At 57.7% G+C, this 24,757-nt stretch overlaps 2 protein-coding genes across 7 annotated transcripts; one reads left to right on the top strand and one right to left on the bottom strand.

The window, feature by feature from the left end:
- The first annotated feature begins 4,781 nt into the window (after positions 1–4,781).
- On the top strand, positions 4,782–16,522 carry CNN1 (calponin 1). Of its 3 annotated transcripts, XM_086699002.1 has the most exons (8): positions 4,880–4,930; positions 10,035–10,102; positions 12,164–12,285; positions 14,405–14,471; positions 14,583–14,720; positions 14,901–15,011; positions 15,479–15,625; positions 15,728–16,522. In XM_086699002.1, the coding sequence occupies exons 2-8, from the start codon at positions 10,040–10,042 to the stop codon at positions 15,971–15,973; spliced, it is 894 nt and encodes a 297-aa protein (XP_086555128.1). In that variant the 5' UTR covers positions 4,880–4,930; positions 10,035–10,039; the 3' UTR covers positions 15,974–16,522. The 3 variants fall into 3 exon arrangements, with proteins under 3 accessions (XP_086555129.1, XP_086555130.1, XP_086555128.1); XM_086699003.1 differs by lacking the exon at positions 10,035–10,102 and having other exon boundaries at positions 4,782–4,930; XM_086699004.1 differs by lacking the exons at positions 4,880–4,930; positions 10,035–10,102 and adding an exon at positions 4,802–4,820.
- Positions 16,523–19,477: 2,955 nt separating this feature from the next.
- On the bottom strand, positions 19,478–24,205 carry ELOF1 (elongation factor 1). Of its 4 annotated transcripts, none has more exons than XM_086699024.1 (4): positions 24,068–24,205; positions 20,640–20,773; positions 20,416–20,486; positions 19,478–20,103 (listed from the first exon to the last, which is right to left on the bottom strand). In XM_086699024.1, exons 2-4 carry the CDS (start codon positions 20,753–20,755, stop codon positions 20,039–20,041), a joined length of 252 nt encoding a protein of 83 aa, XP_086555150.1. In that variant the 5' UTR covers positions 20,756–20,773; positions 24,068–24,205; the 3' UTR covers positions 19,478–20,038. The 4 variants fall into 4 exon arrangements, with proteins under 4 accessions (XP_086555150.1, XP_086555151.1, XP_086555153.1 ...); XM_086699025.1 differs by having other exon boundaries at positions 24,064–24,176; XM_086699027.1 differs by lacking the exon at positions 24,068–24,205 and adding an exon at positions 23,839–23,863.
- Positions 24,206–24,757: the final 552 nt, after the last annotated feature.

Here is a 24,757-nt window from a genome sequence, read left to right as displayed (position 1 = left end):
CTCTCTCTGCCCCAGCCCCGGGAAGAGGTTGACCCAGGGCCTTGACCGCTCCACACCAGACCCCCAGCCGCCCTGTCCACGGCTGTCCAGGGTTCAGTGGGCCCCCTGCTCACCTCACCCCACAGACTGTGGCTGAGGGCTCTGGTTACCCGCCCTAAGATAGATAGGATCCAGCTGGGTGCGACCCCAGGGTCACATTCACACAATCCTTGGCACACTTCTGACCCCTGCTCTCTCCAGACCTGGTGGGGATTCTCCGCGAACCGGGATCAGATGTGCCCGTGTTACCATGCAGTTTCTCTCTTTGGCTTCTGCTGCTTCATGTAAAGAGCCCTGGACACACCTCTCCCCTCCTCCTTGCCTGCATGGATTGAACATCTGTGGGCTCGGTTACTATAAGCTCCATGAGGACAGGGGGAATTTGTTTGTGACGTGTAGTGTCCCCAGCTGTAGGGACAGGACCTGGAACATGGTAGGTGCTCAACAGATGTTAGTTACCACAATGGATAGATTAATGGATAAATGTGCCTAATGCTCACCCCAATCTTTAGACCACCAGTCCCTTTATGACAGCCCCCTGTAGCTCACCTTCCACATGCCTGACTAATTACCCTGCCCCTGCCTTTCGGCATCTTTCCCCAGCCCCAGGGCAGTCTGCCTTACTGAGTTACTTCTCTGCTCAAAGCCCTTTGCTAATTTTGAATTTTTTTTTCAACGTTTATTTATTTTTGGGACAGAGAGAGACAGAGCATGAACGGGAGAGGGGCAGAGAGAGAGGGAGACACAGAATCGGAAACAGGCTCCAGGCTCCGAGCCCTCAGCCCAGAGCCTGACGCGGGGCTCGAACTCACGGACCGCGAGATCGTGACCTGGCTGAAGTCGGACGCCTAACCGACTGCGCCACCCAGGCGCCCCGCCCTTTGCTAATTTTGGATGCCTGGGTTTGGGGACACGAGGGGACCTTCGCGGTCTTCTGCATTCCCCTCCCCTTCCCTCAACCTCCGATCCTCTAACCCACCTGTCCACAGTTGGTTCCTGAGTACAGTCGGCTGCCCCTGAAACTCACGAGTGGCCTCACTGAATGGTGTGGCTTTGGGCTATGTAGCTGGCATCATTGTGATGCCATTCTAAAATTTGAGGGGTGTTGACCTTGGCTATGCTGGTCCTGGGCATCCTCAACATGCTATGGATGTACCACTTCACCCTGTCCAAGGGGTGAGGCAGGGGAGCCCCTCATGACCCAGAGCCGACAGTGGGAAGCAATTGAAGAGATCTCAAAGATCTTCCCTCAACACTGCTGGAGACTTGGACCCTGGGCCAGAATGGGGGAGGTTGTGCACAGGAGGCTGAGGCTTTTCCCACCCCACCATGAGAAGGCTCAGATTGACTCAACAGGATTCTGTTGAGGGCTTGCCTTTATAACAGGCACTGTTCTAAGCACTGAGGAAGAGCAGTGAACACACAAAAATTCCTGGCCTTGGAGAGCTGGCATTCTAACTGGGGACACGGAAAAAGACCCTTGTTCCATTGAAGCCTTTTCCAACCATTGGCAGCTTGAAAAAGATTAAGTACAACGTCAGAACTGTTTAGGACATAATTGTGGCTGCCATCTTGTTAATGTTAATCTATTTTGAACTTGGAACGTTGACCCCATGTAATTAGCCCAAAAGTTTAGCCCCATCTTGCTTGTGTGCTTGCTTGCTGGTGCCCCAATAAAGACATTTTAAAAAGAAATATTTTATGGCTTGAGCTATGTAACGACTACATGAGTATATATGTGAAAATTCATTGAGCTTTCCGTTAAGATCCATACATTTTACTTTATGTAATAGCTCAGTTTAAACGTTTTAAAACATGGGGGCACCTGGGTGGCTCAGTGGGTTAAGCATCCAACTTTGGATCAGGTCATGATCTCACAGTTTGTGAGTTCAAGCCCCATATTGGGCTGTCGGCTGTCAGCACAAAGCCCACTTTATTAAAAAAAAAAATCTTTTTTAAACATTTATTCATTTTTTGAGAGTGAGAGAGACAGAGCATGAGCGGGGAAGGGGCAGAGAGCGAGGGAGACACAGAATCCAAAGCAGGCTCCAGGCTCTGAGCTGTCAGCACAGAGCCCTATGCAGGGCTTGAACTCTCCGACTGCGAGATCATGACCTGGGCTGAAATCGGACGCTCAACCGACTGAGCCACCCAGGCGCCCCAGCACAGAGTCCACTTTAGATCCTCTGTTCCCCCCCGCCCCTCCCCCATGCTCTCTCATTCCCTCTCTAATGAACATTTAAAAAATATATAAAATAATAAAAATTAAGTAAATTCTGATACATGATACAATATGGATGAACCTTGAGGATATTGTGCTAAATGAAAGGAACCAGTCAGAAAAGGACAAATACTATATTATTCCATTTATAGCGGGTCCCTAGAACAGGCAAATTAGAGAGACAGAAAGTAGAATGGTGTTTGCCAGGAGCTGAAGGGAATAGAGAATGGGCAGTTAGCGTTAAATGGCTACAGTTTCCATTTTGGAAGACTGAAAAAAGTTCTGGTGCTGGATGGTGGTGACGATTGCATAACAATGTGAATGTACTTAATAACACAGAAGTGTACACTTAAAAATGGTAAATTTTATGTTGTACATATTTAAAATTTTTTTTAAAGTCTACTTAAAAAAAGACAAATGGGGCGTCTGGGTGGCTCAGTCGGTTGGGCCTCCGACTTCGGCTCAGGTCATGATCTCACGGTCCGTGGGTTCGAGTTCCGCGTCGGGCTCTGCCGACAGCTCGGAGCCTGGAGCCTGCTTCGGATTCTGTGTCTCCCTTTCTCTCTGCCCCTCCCCCGCTCAAGCTCTGTCTCTCTCAAAAATAGATAAACATTAAAAATAATAATAATAATAAAAAAGAAGTGATACGAGATGAGGTCAGATTGGAGTAGGGCGCTTCCAGGCCCCCCTGGAAAGCCCCAGTTGAAGGCTATTAACCGAAGAGGATTAGCACATAAAACGGGGGGGGGGGGGGGGGGGGGGCTGGCAGTAACAGAGTTATCCACGCCGCCAGGCCAGGCAAGGGCAGTTATCCAACCCGCAAAAGCCATATCTGCAGTCCCTTGGCCTCCATAAGGCAAGGCACTGCCATGCGGGGACAGGATATGCGCGCGCGCCACCCTCAGGCTGCCTGAAAGCCTGCGCAGCCGCGGCATCAAGACTCCTGTGATTGGCCAGGCTGAGAGGAGCGCCAGCCAATCAACTGCCGGTACAGGGGGCTTGTGCACGCCCCCTCCCCAGCACGTTGACAGCCACGTGGGCACTGCTGGGAGAGCGCCGGAGCCCAGCTCTGCGCAGGCGCAGTTTGCTCTGCTCAGCTCGGACGTGGGCGAGGGTGTGCGTGAGTGGCGGTCGTGTTGGCGACCTGGCCGCCGTCTTTGGGGCTCCCAGTGTCCCTTCTCCTCTTGAAGCACTTATGGCTCTTATTTTCTTGTTGATCCTTACAGAAGGAGTGGATTCAAGCACAGGCGTTTTACATAGTTGTGTCTTTTGTGTTTTTGTGTTTGTTTTTACTAACGCAGCAGAACAGTATGTGTGGAGCCCCGATACAGGCCCTTTTACGCGCGGTCCACACGACAACCCTGGGAAAGATAGAAGCTTCACAGTGTCGGATCCTGGCAGACAGCACCTTAACCAAGGGATGGAAGTTAAAGTCACCAGCAGTGAGTCACGGTGACATCATAAGCCCCCGATATGCGAAGGGAACATCACCTCTCTGGTATCCTTCCCAGTAATGTGAAAACCTCAATCCAATCAAGATAAACCAAGTGGAGAGAGTCTACACAGTTGCCGACCGGTTCTCTTGAGGAGTGCCAAGGGCATGAACGACAAGGGGCTGTCACTGACTGGAGGAGTCTAAGGAGACATGACAATTAAATGCCATGAGAGATCTTGGATTGGGTCCTGGAACAGAAAAAGGAGGAGTAGAAAACCTGGAGAAATCCAAATCAAGGCTGTAGTTTATTAATAGTATTGTACCAAGGTTAAGTTCTTAGTTTTAATAAGTGTACTTGGTTACATAAGATGTTAACAGTAGGGGCAGCAAGGTGAAGGGTAAATGGGAACACTCTATGCTATTTTTGAACTTTTCTGTAAGTCTAAAATTATCTAAAAGTTAAAAGTTAAGAAAGAAATCTAGGAAGCAGGTACTATCAATATGCCCATTTCCCAGAGGAGGAAACGGAATCACAGAGAAGTTAAGATATCTCGCCAAGGTCACACAGTCAGGAAGCAACAGGGCATGTTCCAAACCCATGGAATATGGATCCAGAACCCCCTTCTCTCTATTCTTCTTCTTCTTCTTTTTTTAAGTGGGCTCCACACCCAGCGTGGTTCCCAGACATGAGGCTTGAACTCACAATCCTGAGATCAAGACCTGAGCTGAGACTGAGACCTGAACTGAGATCAAGAGTGGAACGCTTAAAGACTGAGCCACCCAGATGCCCCCAGGGTAACTTGTTGTCAAGAAGATACTGCAATAAATGTTCTTTTCACACCTCCACTTATACTTCTTAGGTATATTCTAAAAATGATTTTCTGGATCAGAAGATGTGTTAAATAGGATTCTCCAGAGAAACAGAACCAGTTAGAATAGAGAGAAACAAAGAGAACGAGAGAGAGAGAGAGAGAGACGAGGGGGTGTTATTACAAGGAAATGACTCACATGATTATGGAGGCTAATAAGTCCAATATCGCAGTTGGCAAGCTGGAGACCCAGGAGAGCAGACGATGTAGTTCTAGTCCAAGTCTGAAGCTCTGAGAACCCAGAGGGCCAATGAATGTAAGTTCCGGTGTGAGAGCTGGCAAATTTGAGATCCAAGAAGTTCCAGTCTGGAGGGAGAAAAAAGACGGATGTCAGACATTAGGCGTTTTCTTCTTACTGGACAGAAGGTCAGTCTTTTTGTTCTGTTCAGGCTTCCGCCTGGTTGAATGAGGCCCCTCCATATTGGGGAGGGCAGTCTGTTTTCCCGTTTATAATTCAAATATGAATCCCACCCAAACACACCCTCACAGACACACCCAGAAGGACATTTGACCAACCATCTGGGTACCCCATGGCTCAGTCGACTTGATATATAAAATTATAACCACCAGAAAAGGAAAGGACACTTGTCATTTTGAAACCTCTCAACAAACTGCCCACATCCACCCACAACGTTCTTGCGGCCTCCCCGGCACTTGGTGTTGTCGGGTGTCCTGAATTTTGCCCATCTGGTAGTCACCAGTCCCCTTTTTAAAAAAGTCTCCATTGTTCAACCAGATGTTTTTCCTACAAAACATCTTGCAGAGCTCATGCCTGGACCAGGGAGTGGGCAACCGGAGAATGGCCTACATAACTCCCACCATGGCCCGAGGCCCAACCCCCTAACCACCCCCAAGCTGGTCTTCTGGGGAAAGTTAGGATGGAAACACAAAGGAGATCCCCAGCTCAACTATCCTTAGTCCAGGAATTTCCTGGAAATTATGCCCTTCCTTTGTGCATGCTTGAACACCAACATTGCGGACAAATGTCTGAATCCTGGCTCATCAACTTTAATTCCTTTTACCCAGAGAGCCTTTTTTGAGTGCCTGCTGTATGCAGGCAATGTACGGGCACTGGAGACAGAGCGGTGAACAAAGCAAGCAAAGCCCTGCCCGTGGAGTTTTTATGCTCACAGGATGAGATACAAGTTGAGAAAACAGGAGATGGTAAGAAAAAGAAAGCGAGGAAAGGAGATAGCGTGGTAGGCCTTTAATTTTTTCATTAAAATATAATTGACATACAGTGTTATATTAGCATCAGATATAAGTGGGGGCTTTTAAAATGACTTTGCAAAAAGTTTATTTATTTTGAGAGAGAGAGTGCAAGCAGGGGAGGGGCAGAGAGAGAGAGAGGGAGAGGGAGAATCCCAAGCAGTCTCCCACTGTCAGTGCAGAGCCCAATGCGGGGCTTGATCCCACTAACCGTGAGATCATAATCTGAGCTGAAATCAAGAGTCAGACGCTTAACTGACTGAGCCACCGAGGCACCCCTAAAAATGACTTTTTAAAGTGAAAGTTTTTATGGAGGCAGACACAGCAACTGTCAGGTGCAAACACATGTGAACAATTCCCTCGTGCTCACCCTCTCAAAGTCAGTCTGGGTGATGCTGTTATTTTAGAGCAGGTGGTCAGGGAGGGCCTCTCCAAAGTGGTGACATTTGAGCAGAAGAAGTGAAGGCATCACCATGCAGGCGTCTTTTGGAAATGTGACTGCTGGAAGGGACCGCTGGTGCAAGGGTCCTGAGGTGGGAGTGTGTTTGGGTGCTCAACAAATACTGGTTGAGTGTCTGACTCTTGATTTCGGTTGGGGGTCATGATCTCACAGTTCGTGGGTTTGAGCCCTGAGCCGGGCTCTGTGCTGGCAGCACGGAGCCTGCTTGGGATTCTTTGTCTCTCTCTCTCTGCTCCCCCTCCGCCCCCCCCCCCCCCATGCTCTCTTTCTCTCTCAAAATAAATAAATAAGAAATACATGTGGAAGGATCTAGGAGCAGGGGGAGCAGTGTAATCCTAGGAGAGTGGCTTGGTCTCTCTGAACCTTGAGTTTCCTTATCTATAAAATGGGTCTACACATTTCCACCCCAAGAGGGTGGCAGTGAGGACTAAATGGGATTGTGTATGGCACAGTGCCTAGCATGGAGTGACCCCTCGAGAAACAGAAGACATTATGAACAACAGCTTCTGCCTGTTTTCAGGAAGGGGAAGCTAGATAAGAGGGGGCTGGCATAGTGGGGGCTGCCCAGATAGGCGGGTGCAGGGGGAAGGGGGCAGCGGCTCTTTCCCGGAGACACACAAGTACAGAGTTGTGTGTTCTGATTTTTAGATGGCCGTGAGAGTCAGGACGGTTCTAGGGGACTCCCTAGATTAAGGAAAGGCAGAGTTTTTCTTTTTTTTTTAAATTTTTTTTTTCAACGTTTTTTTTTTTATTTATTTTTGGGACAGAGAGAGACAGAGCATGAACGGGGGAGGGGCAGAGAGAGAGGGAGACATAGAGTCGGAAACAGGCTCCAGGCTCCGAGCCATCAGCCCAGAGCCTGACGCGGGGCTCGAACTCACGGACCGCGAGATCGTGACCTGGCTGAAGTCGGACGCTTAACCGACTGCGCCACCCAGGCGCCCCCAGAGTTTTTCTTTCATAACCGTGGCGAGCCCTTCGGGGCGACTCCATTTCTTACAAGATCCCACCCTTCATTTAGATGGGAAACTGAGGCACAGAGGGGCTGGGACCCGAGAACTCCAGACAGGAGTTGAGAAGGGGTCTACACACTGGACAGCCAGTGATGGGGGAGTCCACTGGGGCGGGGGCCTCCGGACGGGATCAGCCCCCTCCCTCCACCTAAACCCCTTCAAGCAGACAAGAGACTCAGGGAAGGACAGAAACGACAGAGACATGGAGTGAGAGAAACAGTGACCTAGAAAGGTGAAACAGAGACCCAGAGATGGAGAGACAGGGGAACAGACAGAGAGAGACAGTGAGGCTGGCAGATTCGGAGACAAAGACATAAAAAGACTGGGCGAGGTAGAGAGGGACCTAGAGACAGAGAAAGAGACACCGACACGGACTAGAATCGGAGGGACAGGGCAGAGCCAGAGAGGGTCGCCCCCTAGGGAGACCCCGGGCTGCCCCGTCTGGGGACGCGCCAAGAGCTCCCCCACTCCGCCCCCGTCGTGCCTGGGCAGTGACTTCAGAGGCCCCGCGGATTCTATAAATGGCCAAACGGCCGAGGGCCGGGGCGGGGCGGAGCCGAGTGAGTCAGCGCTTCGCGTCACCGCCGGCCGGATCCCGCCGGGCCCCGCTCCCGCCCTCGCCCCTCCCGGGCCGCCAGGGGGCGCCAGCCGCCTGCTCCGCCGAGGCGCGCTTTCCCCGCCTTGCGCCGCAGAGACCCGGGGCCCGCCCCGGGCCGCTCAGCGTGGGCAGGATCCCGGAATCTGCGTGTTCGAATCCTGGCTGCGTCGCCCTCGTGCTGTGTAAGGCCAGGCGGGCGGCGTCACCTCTCTGTGCCGCGTACAGACCCCACGTCGGAAGGCTGTTGTGAGGCAGGAGTGAACAGACCCAGTGCATTTAGGATTATACCAGGAGCTAATTGTGGGCTCGTTTTATGTATTTTAGCCTATTGGTTTAGACCAGTGGTTCTCAAACAGGAAAGATCTGCCTTCCCTCTCCCGTCTCCCTGCTGGGACATTTGGCAATGTCCGGAGACGTTGCTGTTTGTCAAGACTAAGGGGGTGCTACTGGCATCTGGTAGGTAGAGGCCGGAGATGCCGCCTCAATTACGGTAAGGCCCAGGAGAGACTCTGGCCGGGAAGAATTATCCAGCCCTGTTGTCCACAGTGCCGGGGTTGAGGAACCTTGACTTAGCGCGATGGCATTAGGGGCAGGGGCCTGGGGTCAAATTCTGCTCTGCCACTGACACTGGGTGACACTCGGAAAGGGATTCCATACCCCATGCCTCAGTTTCCCCATCTGTAAAGTGTGTATAATAACAGCATCTGGGGGCGACTGGGTGGCTCAGTCGGTTGAGTGTCTGACTCTGGATTTTGGCTCAGGTCATGATCTGACTGTTGATGAGATAAAGCCCCTCGTGGGGTTCTGCACTGACGGCGGGGACCTACTTGGAATTCTCTCTCCTTCGCTCTCTGCCCCTCCTCCACTCGTGCACGGGCGAGCGCTCTCCCTCTCTCTCTCTCTCAAAATAAATAAGGGCACCTGGGTGGCTCAGTCAGTTAGTGCCCGACTTCAGCTCAGGTCATGATCTCACAGTTTGTGAGTTCAAGCCCCATGTCTGGCTCTGTGCTGACAGCTCAGAGCCTAGAGTCTGCTTCGGATTCTGTCTCCCTCTCTCTCTGCCCCTCCCCTGCTCACGCTCTGTCTATCTCTCTCTCAAAAATAAATAAACATTAAAAAAAAATTTTTAAATAAAATAAATAAATTCACTTAAAAAAAGTAACAGCATCCCTTTCTAAGGGCGTTGTGAGGCACGAGTTGGTACATGTATAGTCCTTGTAACAGGGCCTGACATAAGAGCCACTGTCATATCAGCATATCACAGCCGTGCCCTTAGCATGTGGCCAGCAAATTGCACGTCCCATCAGTATATGGCAGATATTGCTGACATCATCCAAGTGTCACTAACGTGGCCTTGCCATAAGTGGCATGATGTGGTCAATGTCATCCTCCTCTGTGGTCCCCGGGGGTGAGATCTGGCCAGATGGGGCTGTTTACGTGGGATCCCTCCAGGCCGGCCTGGCTGGGACAAGGAAACCTGCTAACACAGACACCCCACGGCCAAGGCAACCCGCAGGTAGATGGGGAGGGTAAAATCCAGGATCTCTGCTCCCCCAGGTCCTTCCGAGGGACCGGAGGGGACGGAAGTAGGGTGCCAGACGCTCAGGGGAAATACTGGCCTTATCCTGAGTCCTTTCCTGTGCCAGGCACTCCACACCGGGCACGGACTGTCCATTGGTCCATTTCACAGATGTGGCAACCGAGGCTCAGCTACAGACCGTTGGCGTCTGGAGCTAAACCCAGGGTGGTGCTCACTAAGCTACCGTGGGCTGCGGTCTTGCCTCAAGACCGGAGACAGACAAGGAGAGGTGACCTCAGTGACAGACACGGAGAGACTATGTGACCCTGCCAGAGGTCCAAAGAACAGTGGAGGGTAGGGAAGGATGGGGAAAGCTTGATCTCTTATGACCAAGCCCCCCCCCCAATAATAACCCAGGCCGCCCCCCTAGGTGGAAACAATGACACAATCGGCTCCCAATACCAAGGCCCTGACATCACGTGGGGGGGAGAGGGGGGTGGCCGAGGTGGGGGGTGCCCCGCCCCTTGGCAGGCCCCTGCGGCCAATGGGACGGCCTTGGAAGAGGCCCGGGCCGCCTCCGGAGCTTCAAAAACGTGTGAGGAGGGAAGAAGGGGCTGCAGACGGAGCCTTAAGCTGCTGCCTCAGTCCTCAGTGCCTCTGCCCACCACCAGCCAGCATGTCTTCTGCTCACTTCAACCGGGGCCCCGCCTATGGGTTGTCGGCTGAGGTCAAGAACAAGGTAGGCCCCCCCCCCCCCCCAACCCCGGCCCATACACCCCGGCAGGCCAACGGCCCCATGGGGTTCTGGTCTATCCCATGTGATTTGGGACCAGAGGGGACAAAAGGACAAATATGGGGTACGGCCCGCCTTCCTCCCCATCCTGAGCATCCCAGAGCCCTCAGCGACTGTTGGGGTGGGGCGTGTAAAATGGGGGGCATGCAGGCAACCATATAGGTAAACTGAGGAGGTCAGTCCCTGGTGAAGACCCCGCTTGATCAGAGCCTCCTGTTAACCTGTCCCCTGTTCCTTTTATGTTGGGGGGGCGGGGGGCTGGGAAAGGACTTGATCTTCCTTGCACCCACCATCTCAAAAAGGAACTGGGGAGTGGTTGAGAGCTGGGATGGTGGGGAAGGGAGGCCCAGAAAGTGTGGGAGATCCTGAAGGGGGGGGGCGGAGACAGCTGGGGAGGTCAGAGAGGGAGCATTAGGGACACGACGGACATGTCCTCGTTTTGGGCTGGGAGAACATGCACACACCACCTTCATGCTTTGGATGGGTAAACTGAGGTTCAGAGAGGAGGGGTAAGTAGCTAGGGTTCTAAATAAGGGAGCTGCAGAGCTAGGATCCTGGCCTCCCCCCCACACACACACACCCCCGAATGGGGGTTCAGCTTCTGCAGGGCAGTGAACTTGAAGTCCCCAACTCACTGGAATGCTCCCGTGAGCGTTGCCAGGGGAGAAGTCCCAGCCCCATTTGACAGAGGGGAACACTGAGGCTCGGGGTGGCTTGTCCCAGTGTACAGCGAGGACGCAGAGAGCTGGAATAGGATCCAGGGTCGGGGGATCCTGGCTGCTGGAGGAGGGGGCTGGTGGGGGGGGCGGGTGCGCGGGCCGGGAGCGATCCCAGCGCCGCCCCCCTCCCCCCCAGCGCCGGCCCCAGAGCCGCGAGAAGCCGCCGCGCCTTATAAGGCGGCCTCGGGGAGCCCGGCCCGCGGGGCCGCGCTATATAAGGGCCGGTTTGCTTTATAAAGCCGGGCTGGTGGGGAGGGGGGTGGCAGGGCCGGGGCCAGGTGAGGGGCCGCCCCCTCCCACCTCCTCCTCCCCCAGGAGAAGGGCCAGCTCCGTCCCCCAGAGTCCTGGAGCCTGTCGGGGCTGGGGCTGAGGGTTCTGGAGAAACGGAGGGGGGCAACGTGGGGAGGGGGGCAGAGGGCGAGGGACGGAGAGGGACGGAGATTCTGGGAGCCCAGAGACTTGAGAGGGACGGATGGGGAGGGTGAGCCACGAGCGCGAGATAAGACCGAGACAGGGATGGGGAGGCCGAGAGAGGAGCCGGACGAGCCCCACCCCCACCAGAGGCAGGGAACCTGGAGTCGGAGACCAGCCTCGAGGCAGAGATGGCCCCACCAGGAGCCCCACCCCCAGCCAGACGCGGAGGGATGGGGACAGGAAGACAGGGCCAAGGAAAGACAGGGTTGGAGAGAGAGAGAGAGGTCACGGGGATGGGGAGAGGGAGAAATACGGCCACACGCACAGGGCCAGGAGTAAGACAGAGACAAGCTCCCGGCCACTCCACCCGGAGCTGGAGCCCAGGAGATGAGGGCCTGAAGAGACACTGAGGCAGGCATGCAAGACAGGACAGTCCCCTGCAAGGCAATACTCAGGGCACCTCCTTAGGGCTCCTCCTCCCCTGCCTGGGGGCCCAGGCTTCCAGCAGGGGGGGACGGGCAGGGCCCCCGGGAAGCTAAGCCCCAAGTTTGGCCTGGAGGGGGAACCAAGAGGCCAGGCACCGCCCCGCCCCCAGCTCTGAGTACCCCCCACTCTCCACCCCCCGCCTTGTCCGCATTCTCTGGTGCCAAACCTCAGAATGTCCGGAATGGCCCCCTGGGCAGGTGCCACCTCAGCCCTGGCCCTCAGCCCACTTCAACCCCCACCCCTACCCCCCCATGGACGCTGGGGCAGAATTGCCTTAGTTGGGAAGGGGATGAAGAAGATCAGGCCCAGGGAATATCAGATGGGGTCTGAGGACTGAGTCTGCTCCACGCTGCGTCCTCACCACTTTCTCTGCGCCCCCCACCCCCAGCTGGCCCAGAAGTACGACCACCAGCGGGAGCAGGAGCTTCGAGAATGGATCGAGGGGGTGACAGGGCGCCGCATCGGCAACAACTTCATGGACGGCCTCAAAGATGGCATCATTCTTTGCGAGTGAGTGGAGCAGACTCTGCCTTGGGCTGCCCTCAACCTGGGCGTTCATCCCCGCCCCTCAGCCCCTCAACCAACTAGGGGCTCCAAGCCGGGTCAGGCACTTTATATCCGAGACCTGGGAACAGTGGTGGCAAATAATCATTGTGCCCATTTAACAGGAAAGAAAACTGAGGCTCAGGTAAAACACATGGCCCCAAGTCCCACACTGTTCCAACAGAAGTGACTCCAGAATCTAGGAAGGCAGGGCGGGCCCATTTATGGCCTCCAAGAGTTCCAAGTTCCAAGAAAGAGAGATCGTGGCCAGAGGGCAACAGGCAATGATGGCTGTCCATCACTGGCTTGACACGAGAGATATACCACAGTCATTTAAGTAGGTCCCCATCTTCTACTCTTCTCAGAACTTAAATCATCGAGAGAAATGAAAGCCCACGCAGCTCCCAAGCTTTGATTCCAGATTCCACGGCAACGTTAATGCTGGCTAGGGCCCTGAGCCCAGTGGGGGTCCTGTCTGCATCTCTGAGTCTGACCCAGGGCAGGGTGACCATGGTGGCCAGAGAATGCCCTTGAGAAGCTTCCCGAAGGTGCAGGCTTACCAAGATCTAGGTGCTGGAAAGGTGGCAGGGTGGGGAGATCCTGTTCTGTGGTATCCACTCGGGACAAGGAATAGGGGGACACCTTGGTGTCCCAGCTCGGACAGGGTTGCTTGGACATTAAAGAGTGCCGAGCCCACCCCCCACCCCTCCCCCCATTCAGTCCTTCATGCCGTGAGACTTTATGGAGCACCTGCTGCGTGCCAGGTCTAGGCACTGGGGATAATGAACAAAACAGACTTGACTTTGAGTTCACGTAGAGCTTTCGTCCTAGTGAGGGCAGATCGATCAAATAATGAGATAATCACATAACATACTTGCCGAGGGTGGGAAGTGCCATGGAGAAAAGTCTGGTGGGGAAGGACGGGGGGGCCGGGGTGGGGAAAAGGGTGGCTGCTTTGTACAGAATGGCCTGGAAGGTCTTTCTGAAGAGGTAACATTTGAGAGGAATCTTGGATGAAATGAGGGAGGGACCTGGGAGGGCGTCTGAGGGGAGAGTGGGTCAGGCAGGGGGGCAGCCATGCAAAGGCCCTGAGGTGGGAGTGAGCGAGTGTAGTGTGTTCAAGGAACAACCAGGAGAGATATGAGGAGGTGGAGGGAGTTAGCTGGGCGGAGCGGGGCGGGGTGGGGGGGGGCACACTTTCAGTCATGCTAAGTATTAGGATCTTTATTCTGAAGGAAACCATGGGACAGCTTTGAGTTGGGAAGTAACTAGAATTATTGTTGAAAAGACCATTCGAGCTACAAGATGAAGGGTCGGGAGGAGACATGGTGGAAGCTGGGAGCCCCAGGGAGGCCCCTGCAAAGAGCCCAGGAGAGAGATGTGGGCGGCTTGGAGCAGGGTGGGAGTGGCAAGGAGCTGTGGGCTTCTAGATGTCTTTGGAAGGCAGAGCCAAAGGACTTGCTGAGTGCTTGGGTGTGTGGATGGGAGAAAAGGATAGGAGAGTCAAAGGCAAGTCTGAGGGCTTTGCCCAAGCACCTGGAAGGCTGTGTTTACTGAGCCTGGGAAGATGGAAGGGGCTGAGTTGGGGGAAGTGGGTGTCAGGAGGCAGGGGTGGGTGCACTGGATTTGAGATAGCATGTAGGGAGCTGGATTGGGGAGTGAGGGGCCCGGCTGCACGGAGACACTGGGGAGCTGTTGGCGTATCGGTGGCATTTGCGGTCAAGAGACTGGAGGAGATCAAGGGGGTGAGTGTGGCCAGGAAGGGAAGTCCGAGGCCCAGGCTGCAGGCTTTCCACAGTGCAGATGCCTGGAGAGGACCAGCAGCCCGAAAGGTGGTTGCCAGGGAGACAAGGTCACAGCAGGGGACTCCTGCAAGCCTGGGATAAGGGGACTTTCTGCTAGAGAGCCCAGCCCAGCTCCCGATTTCCCATCTCAGTCCTGCCCGGGTGTGCGGGGTGGATCAGTGGGGCCGCAGCTGTGCCGGTTGCCGTGGGAACCCGCGACATCGCCCACTGGCTGTCACCCTGACCCCTTGTCCCGCGGGGCTGGGCGTACCTTCCTCGCTGCCTTCCCCGGCTCCTTGTAGGTTCATCAACAAACTCCAGCCGGGCTCCGTGAAGAAGGTCAACGAGTCGACCCAAAACTGGCACCAGGTGAGCCCAGCCTCTTTTCTGTACTCTTTCAACCCCTGGCCCACACCGCCCCTCGGCCCTCCCCCCCCCAACCCTGCCTCCCTCCACTGACTGGCGCCTGCTCCCCTCCAGCTGGAAAACATCGGCAACTTCATCAAGGCCATCACCAAGTATGGGGTGAAGCCCCACGACATTTTCGAGGCCAACGACCTGTTTGAGAACACCAACCACACCCAGGTGCAGTCTACCCTCCTGGCCCTGGCCAGCATGGTGAGTGAGGCTGAAGGGTGGGCGTGGGGCGGGTGGGCTGTGGAGGGTGTGGGCTGGGATGCGAGTGGGGGCCACTCGTGCCCCCGGGGCCCAGCATGGGTGGGAGGGGGGAGCAGGTGCTAACTGGGGACGGTGCCTGGAGGCTCCCTTGTCAGTCCCTGCTCCCTTGGCCCTCCCCAGGCCAAGACGAAAGGGAATAAAGTGAACGTAGGGGTGAAGTACGCGGAGAAGCAGGAACGGAGATTTGAGCCAGAGAAGCTACGGGAAGGGAGGAACATCATCGGGCTTCAGGTACTGCCCCTTCTTCACCGGGGGTCTTGCTGCTGAGCTGGGCGGGGAGGTCAAGGAGGCCAGGAGGGCACCCCGGTCCCGGCAGGCTTTGGGGCACAGGCTGTCTGGCCCTACCTCGGATGTATGCCGGGCACTGTGCTTGGCGTCCAGCGGCTCTGAGCGGTGGGTGCTATTGTTACACCCTTTATCCAGATGAGGAAACTGGGGCCTGGAGAAGCCGGCTCACTTACCGCGATTGCCCGCGTGATACGTGGCCGCGCTGGGGCTCGAACCCTGGAAGCCAGGCCCCGGGGCTCGGAGCCACCTACAGGCCACGTGACCTGCCTTTTCTGGGCCTCAGTGTCCAGTCCGGAGCCTGACAATGGAAGCAGGTGCCTTGGCAGAGGGCGAGCCAGGGTCCGCCGACACGCTCTGTCTCATGGCCCCGGGTGAGGCTCTGTGACCTTCGGGCTGATTCTCCTTCCTAGATGGGCACGAACAAGTTTGCCAGCCAGCAGGGCATGACGGCCTACGGCACCCGGCGCCACCTGTACGACCCCAAGCTGGGCACGGACCAGCCCCTGGACCAGGCTACCATCAGCCTGCAGATGGGCAGCAACAAGGGGGCCAGCCAGGTGCGTGGGGGGGGGGGAGGGGGATGGGGCCGCGGGCTGGGCCGCTGGGGTGGCCCCTGCCCTGCTGGGTGCCCGCGGTCTGACGGGCTGCGCCCTCTGCAGGCCGGGATGACCGCACCCGGGACCAAGCGACAGATCTTCGAGCCGGGGCTGGGCATGGAGCATTGCGACACGCTCAACGTCAGCCTGCAGATGGGCAGCAACAAGGGGGCCTCGCAGCGGGGCATGACGGTGTACGGGCTGCCGCGCCAGGTCTATGACCCCAAGTACTGCCTGACGCCCGAGTACCCGGAGCTGGGCGAGCCTGCCCACAACCACCACCCGCACAACTACTACAACTCGGCCTAGGGCCCTGGGGCCCCCCACCCCCCCGCCCCGCCTTCCCCCCAGGGAGGCTGCCTGCTGCTCTCGGCAGGGGCCGCGCCGCCCCCGTCGACCCCTCCCCCTGCATGGCGTCCCCCCGCCCCCCGCCGCCGGCACCTGCCCACAGGGTTAGCATTTGGTGGGGGAGGGGGGCAAACTGGGGGGCTTGCGGGGGAGGGGAGGGGGCCCTCCTCCCTGGAGCGCCGCGGGACCCAACACCGAGCCGGGTGTTCCCAACAGCACCCAGAGGACGCACTGAGCAAGGCTACCCCGGCTGTCATTCCCTCCCCCCTCACAAGTGGGTCCCCCCAGGACAAGAAGTCCCCCCCCTCCAAGCAAAACCCCCAGAGCCCAGGCTCGGCCTGCCCCCACCCCATTCCCACAGTGGGAGCAAACTGCATGCCCAGAGACCCAGCGGACACACGCGGTTTGGTTTGCAGCGACAGGCATACGTGGATGTGACAGCGGCGTTTGTAACGCGAGCACTTTCTTTTTCTATTTCACTGGAGCACAATAAACGGCTGTAAAATCATGGACTCGGGGCTGCTCTTTGCTGGAGCCCGCGTGTCTCTTGCACCCGTGCAAACAGCCTTGCTCGGATCGGCTCCGCGTCCCGCATACGCGTCTGCAGGGGCACAACGCTCACACCGTCAGATGCGCACACGGAGCGCGCGGCCACTTGGCGGGCCCCGGGACAGGCACTCACACGCAGAATCCGTGCCTCACTTTGTGTGTGTGGAGCACACACACTCCCCTTGCACAGATGCACACGTGCGGCACACACTCCCACTCAGGACACGTAAACGCACACCCTCACACATAATATCCACGCGCACGTGCTCGGCCCCCGTGTGCCTTTCTGGGAAGTCTGCGGGGGGGGGGGGGGGGGGGGGGGGTAAAAGTGCCCAAGCGCCGGGACAGGCTAGATGGGGTGTGAATCACACAGTTCTGCTTCTCACACGCTGACTGACTTGGGGCAAGTCACTTGCCCTCCCTAGGCCTGTTTTCCCAACATGAAAATGAGGTCAGAGAGCCTCCTGGGGACATGGGGAAGCTGAAATGACACCCCCGGACGGGGGAAGGCATTTGGTACTGACCAATGAACGTGGTCCAGCCAGGTTCCGGAGGTCCCCGTGGGCAGGCGGGACCCTTCAGCCCCGGATTGTGGGGAGGTGGGAGGGGACAAGGCAGTGGGGCAGGATGGGCACTTTGGGGGCGCGGGGCAAGGGCCCTTTGTAGACTGGCACGGGGCAGGGGAGTAGCCGTCTGCCAGGCGCGGCCGCCCTGTGCGCCCAGCTGGCTCTCTGCCCTCTTCTGAGGGCTGACTCCCGAGCCTGGCCTGCCAGCCCAGGGCCCTCAGTGTCTGTGGACAGCCCCCACCTGTCCACGTTTCAGAGGGGCCCCTGTCCTCCCAGTGATGTGAGTGCCAGCGGTCCTGCCTGGAAGGCACCACCTGTCAGAGTTCCAAGGGGAGGGTGCGGCCGTGTGGGGGTGGGGGTGGCAGGTGGTTACAGAACCGGTGGTGTCCCCTTCCTTACGCACAGCAGGGGATGAAGCTGGAACACGGGGACCTGCGGAGACACACCAGAAGACCCGTGTGCAGGGACGCACACAGCCCCTGGGGCCTCGTAAAAGGGATTCCAGGCGCTCTTGGCCTGGCTAGTATAAGTCCTGCTCCCCCAGGGCCAGCACAGGGGGAGCTATGCTGAGGAGGATCCATGCCTGGCCCAGGGCCCTGCCTCCTCGAGAAAACAGCACCATATTAGCACTTGGCCTGTGTGACTGGGGTGGGCGGGCCCTGGAAGCCGGAGGAATGAGCCCCCTTTCTGCTGGACCCCAGAGGGCACCCCCCGCCCAGGCACCTGTCCACCGCTCCGCCCGTGCCCACTGGCTCCTGCCTGGGACCTTGGAGGGGGGAGGCGAGAGCACCACAGGACGGGCAGGGCAGGGTGGGCTTCCAGGTGGGAGTGGGGGAACATGCCAGACCCAGTGGCCGGGCCTGGTGGCTAGCTCAGCATCCCCCCTCGGCTGTCCCACACCCCTTAGTGCCCTGAGTGGGTCCCAGAGTCACTTAAACCGTGCCAGGCACTGTGCTAGGCCCCTCCAGTCTCAGCATGGCCCTGGAACGTTCTAGCGTCCTTTCTGCTGTACCAACGAGGAATGCAAAGCACAGGCCACCTGCTGCCCAGGCTCAAAGCCGGGTGCGGGTGCTGATGGGCCCCAGGCTGCCGGAGCGTCAGGACCTCCACACCTGTAAGACCATCTGAGGGCACCGTCCATCAGCAAGGTTCAGATGCATTTTTTTCCAAAACCAAGCAATTCACTCAATTCTGACACGACCTGGAGACAGACAGCATTGGATCTCCCAGGATAAGGGTTCAGTCTTAGGAGGCTGTCCCTCCCCTTTAGGGCCAATTCCAAGTCCAGGTTATGACCTGTGCTTCTGACTGACCAGTGATAATCAGGGATTCCCATGACCACCTCTTCCGATTTCGTTAATTTACTAGAGTGGCTCACAGAACTCAGAGAAGCATTGCGTTTTACTAGATTACCGGTTTATTAGAAAAGAATATAAATCAGGAGGCGCTCGATGGAGCCGGCGTACGGGCCCAAGTCGGGAGAAGGGGCACCCCACTCCCCCAGCACTTCTGTGGGTTCACCGACCCCCCAAGCTTGTCAAATCTTGTTGAAGTTGTTATACAGCTTAATCTGTAGCCCCCCTTTCCCTTCCTCAGAGGTTGTGGGTGTTACTGAGGGTCCCACTCAGTGATCACGGGCCTTCCGGTGACCAGTCCCATCCTGAGGCTGATCTGGGGCCCCACAGCGATCGGCATGAACGTAGGTGTGATCAAAACGGGCTCTGTTGACAAAAGATGCTGCCATTCAGGAAATTCCAAGGGGTTGAGGAGCTGTGCCAGGAACTAGAGATAGGGACCAAAATGTATTACACCGCACCAGCATCGGCCCCACCTCGTCTTCAGAGACCCCCTCACCACCCTCGGAAAAAGGTCCCTTTCCCGGACCCTTACTGCTCCACAATGCTGTCACCGCTGCAGCCCTGGGACCGGTGAGCCTGGGGCACCTACCTCACAGGCACCTTTCGGGGGGTGGGGTGGGGTGGGGGGGCAGGGCAGGCAAGCCTGAGAGCAGCTTCTGGCACAGGGTGGCCCTTGAGTATCACTTCTTCTTTCGGACCGACCCCAGGAAGCCTTCTCTGGTCACCCCGGGCTCCATTGGCCCCATTTTCTGCTGTGCCTGTAAATGCCTGGCCAGGTGTCTGTGGGTTCATCCGTGTGCCTCGGGCCCAGCACTGCCATGGTTTCATCCCGAATGCCTGTTGCATGGACAAAATGGACAGTTTGAAGGACTGACCAAACCCCATTTCCAATGGCCCGCCAGGCTACCTCTGAGTGCTTCAGTCTCCCCCTCTCCCTCACTGAACCCCTGGGCCTGACCCAGAACCCAGGAAATCACAAAGAAGCAGAGGAGTTTGCATCAGCTGCTTTATTTAGGGGCTCGTGACCGACGGCGATCCCCAGCCCAGCCCCTTCCTCCTCTACAAAAGCAACTCAACAGGAAAAGGGGCTGTTCTGCCAGGTCCCAGCCACGGGGCCTGTGGGACTGTGGCTTTGAATCCCAGGCCACAGGCCTTGGGAGGCAGGGGAGGGGCGGGGGGCAGTCCAGTTCACACGGTGCTGGTGAGATGGGTGAGGAGGCTGGAGAGTCCCTTGGCAGCCTCTGCTGGGCTTGTCCTTGCCCAGGACGTCAGGATGCGGGCCCCGAGGAGGAGCAAGTAAGTTAAAGGCTTTCAGAGCCAAGGGAAGCACTTCAGGCCCCCGGGGGGGGGGCCCAACAACCCCGCCTCAACTCCAGTCCGTGCCCACAGGCACGCTGCCACGGCCACACTCACACCCACACCCACTCCATACAGGCAGAGGGCTGTGAAGGCCCTGGACCCACACCGCGGACCCTGGAATGTCTCTGGATTGGCACCCAGCGGGGCAGGTCCACGGCAGGCAGGGTTGCCGCGGGAGTGGGTCCTCTGCATCGCTACTGGTTGGCTGCCTCGCAGGCATCTATCCAATCGCTGTACACGTCCACCGGTTCTGACAGATCTGGGCCGCTGAGGTCAAGGGCAACTGGTGGCATCGGGCCCCTTCCCTGTATGCACCCCTCTCACTGGTGTCAGCCAGATCCCCGCCGCGAACCCTACACAAGTCAGCAGGTGGCGCCTTGTCCCCGCCCCGGGGAGGTCACGGCCCACAAAAGCATAAGCAGGAAGGCCAGAGGAGCAAAGACTGGATCCAGTCCCCTCGCCCCTGGCCAGGTGCCCTAGAGCAGCCCACCCGGGGCAGGGGAGCCCTGACTGCCCCCACCCCTCCCCACCCACCCCACTTCCCCGCAAGAGCCTGGTTTCCCAAGGATACATGTGATGGGCGTCTGGAACTCCTCTAGGCACACGGTACACGAGATGACTCCGGTGTTGCGGGCCCGGTCCCTGGAACAGGAGGAGGGGCTGGTGAGTAAAGGAGGCCGCGTCAATGGGTGACGATCGCCCTAAGTGGGAGGGCCTGGGGCAGAAAGGATGGTGGGAGCAGGGAAGCTGCCTCCCGACTCTGGGAGGAGAGGGGAGGCCCCGCCCCCCACTCACATTTTCACGTCACAAGACTTCTCGTGGTTGCAGAAGGGGCAGGTGAACTGGGTCTCTAAGGTGCCTGTCATCTTCTTCTTGGGGGGTGGCTTCCGTTTGGACTTTCTGCGCCCCATGTCTGTAGGAGGGCAAACCTGCGGTGGCGGTGGGGGACAGGAGTCAGCAACCCAGGGGACCCACAGAGCCCTCCAGCTCGATGCTCTAGGGGGCAGGCTGGGAAGAAGGCTCCGCCTCTGAGGGATGAGGCTCCCAGTCCCCAGGTAGGCAGATCCAGGCACACTCTGGGCAGGGGATGGGAGCAGGCTCTGGCAACAGGTGGCCCGAGTTCTAATCGTGGCCCTCCACTTGCTGGGTGGCCCCGGGCAGGTGACTTAAGCTCTCTGTGCCTCAGTGTTCTGTCAGTAAAACAGAGATGAGGCTGCTACCCACACGGGGGTCTGTGCGGCTGCCATGACAAACGGTACACGGAGTGCCGAGCACAGGACCCGGCCCACCCATCCTCGGCACCCAGGCAGGATGCCACTGTTCCTGGTGAGGATGATGCAAGAGGCTCTGATGGACCAGCTGCGTGGGGATGGGCACAGCCTAAGTGCCCAGAAGCCGGCGCTTTTAGGAGCAGCTACTCCTCTCGTCAAAGGGACACACAAGGGACACCTAGGAGGAATGACACTCAAGGGATAGGACAGATCCTCCAGAGAAGCCCCCTGGGCTAACTCTCCACACACAAGGGGCTGGTGGGCAGAGACGGGGAGACAAGCATTTCCGGTCCTTGCCACATACCACGACCGAAGACAGGTGTCTGAGGGCCCCGGCCAGCGTTGGGGGACCACATGGGGCAGGGGGTGGCGAGGGGCAGGCTAAACAGGGAGTGGGGGCAGGGGGGAAGGGTCTGGATGGATCCTGGGTGGGAGGGTGGGCAGTGGGGAGACAAAGGATGAAATCACTGCCTTTCTAGGGCATCGAGGAGTACAGGTCAGAGGTGTGGATACAGATGAACGCCAGGGCTGTTCAGGGTGGAGGGATGGCGGGGGGTGAGAGAGTCTCAGAGTGTGGCCAGAGAAGGAGGGACCGGGATGACTCCTAAGGTGGTGGGGGATGGACAGGGTGGGTAGGGGGAGAAGGTGGCATCATCCTCTGATGCCTAATGCACAGGAAGAACAAGATGCTGGGGGAAGATGATGGGCTCAAGCAGCAGAGGCACATCTAGGGACAGGTGTCTTGGAGACAGGGGCCTCCCACGCCAGGCACTGAGCTCAGGGTTCTAGGATCACCGTCCCCAGGCACTCTCCCCTCTCCCTGTCCCCCCTACACTCCACCTGTGTGGCTCTTCCTCCGTGACACAGGAATAAAGACCAGAATTCTAGAAGAGCTGCCTGCATTCCCGGTCTTCATTTCCTCCCATTCTCCCTCTACCCGCCCCCCCCCCCCCACCATACTGCTCCCCCCAGGGGGCAGTTCCCCGCCTCCTCAGGGCACTGGACGCACTGGTCCGTCCTCCCATCCTTCCCACGCGGCTCTCAGGACCCTGCACTCTGCCCCGGCCTCACTGGTGGGGCCTTGCAGTTTCTGCTGATGCTTTCCCCCGGCCCCGGCCCGGACTTCCGTGATGATACACGAGCCCACGAGCTCAGTCTTTGGGCTCCTCTCCATTTGCTCTCACCTCCGCGGAGACCTCGCCCAGCCTCAGGGCTCCAAATGCCTCCTCTACACTGAGGCTTCCCGATCTGCCACCCTCAATGTTTCCTCTCGGCTGCAGACTGGCTCGTCTACCTGCCTCGGCTACACCCTCACCAGATGCTAACCCACTTTTTCAACATAACCCGTCCAAAACCCAAGCTGCTGACACCTCAACAGGCCCCTTCCGTCTTCCCCAGCTCGGCAGATAGCAAACCCATCTTTGCACAAACCTTGGACTCCCCCTCGATTCCTTCCACTCCCTCTCACATCCCTTATCGGATCCTGATCCTGCGGCTTTACCTCTAAAAGACATCCAGAACCTGCCCGCTTCTCTTCTCGCCAGAGCCAAGACCGTAGTCCGAGTCCCCAGTCCTGGTCATTTTCAAAACAGCCTCCCTATGGCTCTCCCTGCACCTCCCACCCTGTCCGCCTCCCTCCAAATGTGCATTCCACGATGGCAGGGACTTGTGTCTTTTCTTTGTATCCCCAGAGCCTACGACTGCTGGTGGCACAGAGCTGGCGCTCGACAAATGTTTACTCAGTGAACGAATGAACCAATGCCAGGCCCTCCGCGAACCACGGCAATGCTGCACTCAAGGCAGGCAAAGTGTCTGCTTTTGTGGAACTGCTGGTAGCCGACGGCAGACCCTTAACAACTTAATAAGAGAGATCATTTCCGTTACCAGTAAGTGCTATGAGATGAATCAATCAGGGCTAAGGGAATACTTCCGGAATGGGGCAACTTCACCTAGGAGCGGGGTGGGAAGGACCCTCTGGGTAAAAGTCATTTAAACTGAGGCCTGAATGATGAGAGAAGGCGACAGTGCAAAACAGTCCGGACTGATGGAACAGCAACTGCAAAGGCTCCGAGGCAGAAGCAGCTCCCCCCCCCCCTCCCGCCCCCCGAAAGAGCAAGAAGATTGGTACAGCTGAAGCTCAGGGAGCAATGGGGAGAAAGGGTCTGAGATGGGCCCGCAGGGGAAAGCAGCCAGACCCCCCCCCCCCCCCCCCCCCCCCGCAAATGTAGCCAGTTCTATAGCCCCTGCTTCACCTGCTCCGGGGAGTGTTCTGTTTTCCCAAAGCCTGGCCCTGGGCACCACTTGTTAACAGAATCACTTGAGGGATGCTCAAAAATGCAGATTTCTGAACCTCATTTCAGATCTGCCCCTAGTGGAATGCAGTGTTGGGGCGGGGGGGGGGGGGGGAGACACGATTTACCCACTGCTGAATCCCCATACCAGTCACGGTGCCCGGTATGCATTAAGCGCTCAGTAACTACTTGTTGAACGAACAGATAAGGCTCCCGAACCAGAAGGTATGGATGCGCTCCAGAATCTCGTTTTATCCGGCGTCTACGGCACCCCCAATCGCACACCAGAAAGGGGGTCTAGCCTGTACACAAAGCTCCAGGGGCCCTGCCTGCCCTATGGCGACCTAAGTCCAAGCGCGCCAAAGGGGCCTGGAAAAGGGATCGGCTCCCAACCTTCAAAAGGCGGAGGGTCGGCGGTCCCTCCAAGCTCACCGAGGCTTCGGCGTCGCCTCCCGCCCTCCGCCTGCGGGAGCCAGGCCTCTGAGCGGCCGCGCTTAGAGGGCTGGGGTCCGGGGGAGTCAAGCTCCCCGGCCGGCCACCCCCCCAACCCCGGGGTCCTCGACGCCTCCTCCAGGATCCCGTGAGCGCCCCCCCCCCTCCCAGTAGAAGATCGCCTAACCCGGCCTGGCCCCAACGCCCGCCCCTGCGAACAGTCACCTACACTCGCCTCCCCTCGTTGCGACGGCCTCGTTCACCCGGGAGACAGTGGCTTCCGGCTCCAGCCGGAAGCGGAACCCCCTCTCCTCCTCTAACCTGCGGCCGGGAACGCCCCGCGGGGAGGCCCCGCCTCCTCCCTCATCTTTTCGGTGCACATGCGTACTCGCACACCCTACCGGCGGCGGGGTCGCAGTGCGCCTGCGCGAGGGCGCTGGCGCCGTGGCCTGAGGCGGTGCGCGCCGCCGCTTCTGAGGAGTTGTCGCGGTGCCGGCGGTTCAGCGACGGTGGGCTGGGCCGGACCGGCGTTGGAAAGGCATCCTCGCTCTAGGCCGCGGCGTCTGCACGTGTCGTGTCTCCCAGTTCAAGCCTCAGCCCCTCGCAGCCCGCCCGGATCTCCCCAGCTGCGGACACGTTCAAAAGATTTCCGTGCTAAGGAATTGCAAATAGCAGTACGGCTGAATCGTGGTGATGGGGGAGATTGTAGGACGCTCTTCTCAAACGTTAATAAGAGCCTGCGGATCTGATTAAAATTCAGGTCTGATCCATTAGGTCAGGGGTGTGGTCTCAAAGGCTGCATTTCTAACTAGCTCCCCGGTGACGTCCGTGCCGCTGGTCCGCGGACCGCACTGAGCGCCGAAGTTATAATAGAAGAGATTGCACAGGCAAACAAGGGCCAGATCACGTGGTCTCGTGG

The sequence above is a fragment of the Puma concolor genome, chromosome A2 (genome assembly GCF_028749965.1).
Source record: "Puma concolor isolate L17-30 chromosome A2, mPumCon1.1.hap2, whole genome shotgun sequence".
NCBI classification, from domain to species: domain Eukaryota; kingdom Metazoa; phylum Chordata; class Mammalia; order Carnivora; family Felidae; genus Puma; species Puma concolor.
Note: the sequence above shows the minus strand (reverse complement) of the source record. Positions and strands in the feature narration are given on the sequence as shown.